This window comes from Crocodylus porosus, unplaced genomic scaffold (assembly GCF_001723895.1).
Source record: "Crocodylus porosus isolate Cpor-Errol unplaced genomic scaffold, CroPor_comp1, whole genome shotgun sequence".
Classification (NCBI taxonomy): Eukaryota; Metazoa; Chordata; order Crocodylia; family Crocodylidae; genus Crocodylus; species Crocodylus porosus.
Genome location: NW_017728949.1, coordinates 8,689,738 through 8,697,171, shown reverse-complemented (window position 1 = coordinate 8,697,171; position 7,434 = coordinate 8,689,738). Strand labels below are relative to the sequence as shown.

General features: G+C 43.9%; 1 protein-coding gene across 2 annotated transcripts in view; it reads right to left on the bottom strand.

The window, feature by feature from the left end:
* The window catches only part of UNC80 (unc-80 homolog, NALCN activator), a 195,195-nt gene that overhangs the window by 58,425 nt on the left and 129,336 nt on the right, over positions 1–7,434 (bottom strand). For both annotated transcript variants that reach the window (XM_019553643.1, XM_019553642.1), the window contains exons 39-42: positions 6,192–6,375; positions 5,408–5,502; positions 4,709–4,798; positions 4,103–4,204 (exon numbers count right to left, since the gene is read on the bottom strand). In XM_019553643.1, the coding sequence (XP_019409188.1) occupies positions 4,103–4,204; positions 4,709–4,798; positions 5,408–5,502; positions 6,192–6,375 (471 nt within the window). The remainder of the gene's footprint in view (positions 1–4,102; positions 4,205–4,708; positions 4,799–5,407; positions 5,503–6,191; positions 6,376–7,434) is intronic.

The window sequence follows — 7,434 nt, the reverse complement described above, 5'->3', positions numbered from 1 at the left end:
GGCTTGAAGTAGAGCCCATTGTCACCCTGACTGATTGCACCAGTGCCCCATGAGAGAGAGGTAGGCATGATCTCCACCCTGGCTACTCCAGATGTCCGAGGTGAAATGCAAGGCTGCCTGAGGACCTGCCTTGCGCAGCTCCTCCCTCAAGTACTCCCTGCATGCCTCATACAAGGACGGCACCACTGTCCTGCTAAAGGTGATGCATGTGGGCACTTGGTACAATGGGGCCATGAGCCACCTGATCCCTGGGCGCTCAACAAAGGAAAAGAGCTGGCCATCCAGAGCAAGCATCTCCCCAGTGTTCTGGGTGACCTAGCTCGCCTTGGGAACATGGCCTGCTTTGTCTTCACCTTTCCCCCACTGGTCCAGGGTGGCCTGCCTCTGCTTCTTGAGGTTGGGGGCTTTGGAGCAAGATGGGGACTTCTTTTTGGGCATGCTCCCACTGGTGCCAGGCTGTGAAGGAAAAAGGGCAAGGGGGGTGCTGCCTCATGAAATGCAGCAGCATCACCATGGTGGTGAAGTGTTTCACCTCCTTGCCCCAGCTGATCTGCCTTCAGCAGTACTGGCAGGTAGCATGCATGGTATCATCTGCCACCTCAAAATGATCCCACACTACACTATCCATCTGCTTCTGGGTTGAGGGTGGAGATCCTGCCTTATCCCTCTCTTCAGCAGGCAGAGGCACAACAACAGGAGAAGCTGAGCCACTTGCCCCAACAACCTCCTCCAAAGTGCCTTCCAGAGAAGGAGACCTGCCCCTAGGGGAACTTTGAGGAATGTGGAGCACAAACTCAGAGTCCCCTTCCTTCCCCAGGATTTCCTTTGCTATGGCCCTCAGCACCTCTGCTACCAGATCCAGCTCCTCCTCTGGCACTGAAAGGCTCAGGCTGGGAGCTAAAATTGGGGTGGTGAATGTCATGCTGCTGCTGGTTAGTGGTGTTAGTGGTGGTGGTGCAGGTGCAGGCACTGCTACCACCTCCTTACTCCACTAGCAGCAGAAGACTCATTGCTGCTAGGAAAGAAGGTGCATTTATGTTTGGGGTGGAGAGAACTTGCAGCTCTCCCTCTGCCCCCTCTGCCTCCCCTGCCAGAAGACGTGGTACCTGCTTTTTCAGCACGCTTCATAATGTTTGGTATGCTGCAAAGTGTGTGTGTGTGTGTGTGTGTGTGTGTGTGTAAAATGTATGTTGTGCTTTCCTGCACAGTGATGACACACTGTCAGAGAAAACACAGATTTCTTTTTGTGGGGGGAAAGAATCAAGGCAGACTAACAAAAACAAATAACATGATTTTGGGGGAAGAATAAGTTGAAAGGAATGGATAGGAATAACAATAGGAATTGTAGGCAAGGGTAAGTAGGAAAGGATTGGATGCAACTTACAAGAAAAGAGGCTAGCTAGCAAGAGACTAACTGGCAAGCCAGAGCCTTTCAGACACTACTGCTCCAAGAGAGACACAGCTCACAAAAGGCACACATCACTTCAGACACAGCCTTATATGTTGTTTCTACATCCCTCCCCCAGAGCACTGTGATTGGAAGGGAACTCAGAGAAAGATCACAGTCACTGGCCAGCTACGGATGTCAATATCGGAGCAGTCTTCCCCTCCCGCCCCCAGCTTTTTCCATATATGGAAGAACACCCCATCCTCCTCCTTCTTCTCAATTTCTGTGTGCTACAAGCCTTCCGAATCTCTCTGAACCTCTCTGAATTGATTCAGAGGTTTCCAATTCGATTTGGACCTTTTAATAGGTCTCCTGATTTGACTTGGATTTGGAGATTCGTCTACCGAATCGGGATGAATCTCCTCCAAATTGAATCAGCTACCGAAGCTTCATACAGCCCTAGTCTTTAGTGTAATGAATATTGTGTTAACACTCCAAGAGAGCACATCAAGCCATAGGCTGACAAGACTACAGCTCTGTTAGAGCCCTGCTCAACACCCACTTCCTGGCAAAGCTTGTAGTAGATTTTAATAAAACAAGTCAGGGAGTGTTCCCACTTCTTTTTGAGAAATATAACTGCTGAACTAAACAGTTTTATCACCACCCTGCACAGAGGTCTGGAAGGATTTGGAATGCAGTTTGTAACCATGTTAGAAATGGACACTCACACCGGAAGCTGGATCCTAACCTAGCATTAATTAGCAAAGCTTCATTGATTTTAATAGAGCTATACCTATTTATGACAGCTCAAGATCTAGCATTGTAAATACACTAGTAGTTTTCTTAAATTTTCCATTAGCGTGACTCCACTGCTGGTAGAAACAGCCCAACTGCATTTAAAACACTAGCTCTGCAAACTGTACTCAAGGTCCAAATATGTTAGATCAATACTATGTATAACTCTTGTAACTCTCTTTAAAAATGGTTTCCAATAGGCTAGCCTCACTGGCATTTGCATGCAAGTGGTCTAACACATGATGACATCTGGCTTCTTCAGTATTGTGCATATTTTGAGCCTGGTTTCACAGGTATAGATTTGCAGTTGTTCTCTCCTTGTCCCATGACCCTGTGGATGGCTTCCTTTGCATTGACTCATCATAGGAAGGGAATTATAAACTGATTGGTATAATGTTCAGTTTTTCCATGATGCAACATTTTCCTTTTTCACTCTTCCCCAACACCTAGAGGAACTAAGTATAATACAGAATATAATATAACCCTATGATAAATCTGGACAGTTGATACAACTTCTTTCAATGTGTTAAACTCATATAGATCCCCAGTGGATATAGTCTCTGAGAGAGATATAATCAAAATGATCAGATATCCTTTCAAATTTTTCCCCACTACCATTCCTATTGATGGATGTAGTATACAGGATAGTTGGCTCATTGTCTCCTATTCCAAAAACGAAAGTTATAAGATAGTATTGATTTTTAGGCAATGCAGTTGCAGCTCCGACTCCAAGTCAGGGCCAGTGTTGGAACTGCAGCAGTCACCCACTCCCCTGCTGCCTTGCACTCCAATGAGGGGCTTTTCTCCAATGTTAAAGAAGAGGGCAGTGAACCTCATCTTGGATTCAAGTAAATACAGTAATAGCAAAACCAGGATGGTAGTTATGCAACTGGAATAATAACAGCGTTGATATTGACCCTTTACGGTGTAATAACACTCAATTTCCCACTCATCTCCTGGTCAGTGTCAGCCTTTCCATAGATATCATGTTCTGTGCCTTTAATCTCCTCCCTAGTGAAGTCACCCCTAGTGGGTTACTTCTTGATATTTCACCACCAGGCATGTCTTACTGAGACAAGACCGGCTTATGGAGAAGCAGAAACTCTGAAGACAGAATAGAAGCCACTCTACAGGTGGGTCTGGGTGGGCCCACTGACAGAGAAACTTCACTTTTCCTTCCCATCTGGACTTGGTGATGATCTCTTACTCTCTGAGGAGGTGATGCTTCCAGTGGGATAGACACTGTCACCCTGCATGGGCTTGAGATCTCTCAGAAGAGGTGCTGGAAGCTATAGGGAGAGCTAACAGAGCAGATGAGACACCTATGGCAAAGCGCAGAGATGCAGGCAGCTAAAATGAAGGCAACATGTGTGGATCAGAACTGCTCATGTGGTGCCCATTGTGGAGGGAAGCATGGAAGTCTGTCCTAAGGAAGAAGATCTGAAAGCAGGGCAAGGAAGGGGTAGAGGAAACACTGGCAATAGTGAGAGGAGGAGAAGAAAGTTTATATGGTAGCATCTGCTGCATGGCCAAGCAAACTTGTAGGGTAAAAGATTCAAACAAGCACTAAAAGGGCCAGGCTCTGGTGCCTGGAGCTAAGTAATGAGCATATCTTGCATTTTGAAGCTGAAGATCATGATGCTACTCTCTTTTGGTCATGCACAGAAGAATATTCACAGGACAATATATCAGGTAGAATCTGGTTGGAGAGAATTAATTTACAGAGTCTTCTTCAATGCCTTGATTTTTCCTGAATGTGCAGCATGCTCAGTGAAATGATACTTACAGGGCCTTCACACCTCATACTGCTTTTCTGGAAATGCTCTCTCCTCTGGTGTGAAGAGAAGCCTTTAAAATGAAAAGGGGGTTCCCCCTTTCAAAGGCCTGTTTTTTGTATGGAAATTGGTGATGGTAGGATACCTGTTTCTGAATGAGCTCCTGACCCTTTTCCGGGTGCATCTGTACCAAGTTCAGCTGAGGAGATACCGATCTCCGGAAAGGATAAATATCACGAACATAGGTCTGCAAGGAGAAGAAATCGTAAAATTTACTTTATGAGAATGGATTTGTAACAACAGCAACAATAAAGAAAAGACTTTTCAGCAGGGAGTAGTGACTTGGCATGGATACAATAAGAACGCCCCATTCCCTGCATAAAATCCTTTAGACTTTTGCTATTCCATCTATGCCAAAGCAAAATGATTTTGAGAGTCTAAAATACTTGAGTAGGATCCTTCCATTATGGCAAAAAGGTTGCATAAGAACCTGAACAGAATGGAATACAGATTTGCTTCTCTGCCCAGCTACACTTCAGAAATATTTGAAATGACGGTTTCCACATCACCTTCCTTCTAGAATGTTAGAACCTGCAATATCCAGAGCCTACAGCTGGATCGCAAAAATGAGGGTGCCACATGCCAGGACGATGGCTACGCATAACCCTCTCACTATGCTTTGGCCACCCCTAACATCTAGGATGGCTTGGCAAAAAGAACAACATCACCTGGGCCAGGCCCTTTGCCTCACCTTGTTGTAATGAATAAGGTTCCATCGTTTATCCATTAAAAAATAATGAGAAGACTGGGTTTCAGGTATATTAAAAAATTCCAAGCACTCCTAAGGAGGGAAGAAAGAAAAACCACCTCATTATTCATTAACTATGTTATACAGCAAATTTTATAAGCATCATTAAAGGGGACTGATCCCCTATACTTTAGGCAGACACACAGTTCTTCTATTTAATTCTCCCCCCACACACATTTTACAAGTATATAAATATATTTTCACTGCTTCCAAAATGTTTTGGGCTCTAGGACTGACACTATCTGTATATATCTCCAGAAGCTGCCTCCATGCCAGAAGCATGGCAGCAGCCAGAAGTTGTCACTCTCCCCTCAAGTTTTGCAGATGCCCTGGGTGCTCAGCTGCTTTGTAACACTTCTGTTACTAGCTGTTATTTGTTGGGACTATTTGAGGGGTGTTACATGGCAATGGAATCTTCTATAACTCTTAAGATGGGATCCCACTTTATCAATGCATCCCTCTTCAATGGTTTTTGCAGTAGTGATCCTCTTGTTTAGGATAAAAAAGGCTGTCAATGCAGTTTCTAGCTCACAGAAACAGAAAGGTTCTTAAAAACCTATTTCTACTGCACAGATGTAATAGGAAACTATAGCTGAAGGAATCATTAAAGAGCTTTGCCAGTTAAAAAAAACTCATTCCCACCTTCAGAAGAGCTTCAAATTGTGTGTCCTCATGTACAGGTAGCTGGGTTGGGATGTCACATTCATTCTGCCCATGTACTACCAAAGTCTTTGTGCCTACAGGAAAGAAGAGCAATTATTTTTCTCTCCCCCCACATACTAACGTCAGAAGCTATTTCAAAGAAACTTCTAATTGAGTAAAGGCAAAAAGTGAAATCACTCACTGGCAGAAAGCCAACACAAGTCCCATTTGGAACCCACTGCACAAACCTAGAACAAATATATAATTTCCATGTAATGAGAATTGATCTTTTCTAGAGGATTAAATTGGCTCTAACTGTAACAGTTACTCCAAGGAGAAAAGGTGTCTAAAAAGACAAATCTGTTTTTCATAGAACAATCTCTTGCCTGGCTCATATGTCTTATTGTTACCTCCAGGCATTGCCAAGATTTAAACTGGAGGGCACCTCGAGTTGAACTGCTTTTGAATGGCAAAGCCTTACAATGATCAGACTCAGAAGCCCTGGAGGCTTGAATAACATAAGTCTCACTATTGAACAGATTGTTCTGATTTCAGCCTTTGTTTAGTTGCCAACAAAGCTCCGTTTGACTGTTTAAGAATCAACATGGAAATTAAGAGTCCAAAATTCAAGGAGGATTGGCTTAAATATCATTTAAATTTGGCCACACGGATAAATCTCAAACTGGCAAATCTATATTTTTGTGGCATAGGAACAAGAAACAAAATTGCAAATATGGAAAAAAACTAAAAGATCTTCAAGTTCAAAGGCCATGAATGTCCATACCTGGCATTGAGGCAGTCACCAGCAGTTTTACTTCACACTGCTCCTTCTTCATAGTCTGCTTCAGATCTTTGAAGAACAGGCCCTCTACATAACCCACCACTTCCCACAGGAAGGTCAGAGTTGCTGAAATGGCATCCATGCCCCATTCGCATGGGGTACGTACAAAATACATTATAAGTCCCACCTGCACAGCACAGAGAAAAAGGTAGCATTTCAGCTGCCATTTTCTGCATATCACACTGTTTTTATTGCATTATTTCTGTGTTAGCCAATGCTGTATTACAGAGTCAACATTAGACCCTACTGGTCTGGTGAGCCATTGTGCTACAATCAACTGAAGTCAAATATGTTGATCAGATGCACATAGGAACTTTGTTATTTGTACTATAGCAGTGCCTAGGAGCCCCAGTCATGGACTAAGGACCCCACTGTAGGACGTACTGTGCAAACCCAGGACAGAAAGAGATCCTCTAGCACTTTTCTTCACTCTGAGAAGGCTCAGAGCCTGAAAAATTCAGGTCACTTCACATATCCACACCCATTGCAAACCTGTAAACTTTTTGGCTTCTTTTGTTTTGGGTAATGGGTGTCACTCATGCAGTTACTAATTCAAAACAACCTGAAGAACAGTTCAGCACTGAACAGATGGGTGACTAGGGAGGAAGCTGCTGTGGTCCATAGCATCTTAGCCCCATGTGTTAAGGGTAAAGGAAAGAGACATGTAGCAATGGTTGTGTAAGTCCTGTCCTTCAAGGCTCCCTGTGCAGTATTAGGCAGGGAATTCAAACGGAAAAGAGTTGCAAGTTGTATGGCCTGTCACATCTAAGCTCCCCAGCAACACAGCAGGACTGCAGCAACAGTGCTGCCCAAGGTTCGTATACAGCTAGAAGGGTGTGTAACAAGAAGCCTCTTCTCGCCTGCACCCCCCATTTTGTGCATTTCTTTTTCCTTCTGAGTATTGGCAGAGATCTAGCACACTCATTGACGGGTGTGGCAAAAGTCAGAGCAAGTCAGAAAGCTGAAGTGGCTTTCTGTAGGAGAAACCTAGAAACTACATCTACATATCAGTTAAGCTCGGTGACACTAAAGAAAACTAAAGAACTAAACTATCCACTTCAAACACTGTAAATATATCCTGGTGCTAACCTAACTCACTTACTGTCCCCAGTAGCCTTTGATCCTCACTACCTCACATTGCATTTTTATATATTTCTCACAGTGCATTTTTATATTTCATCTGTCT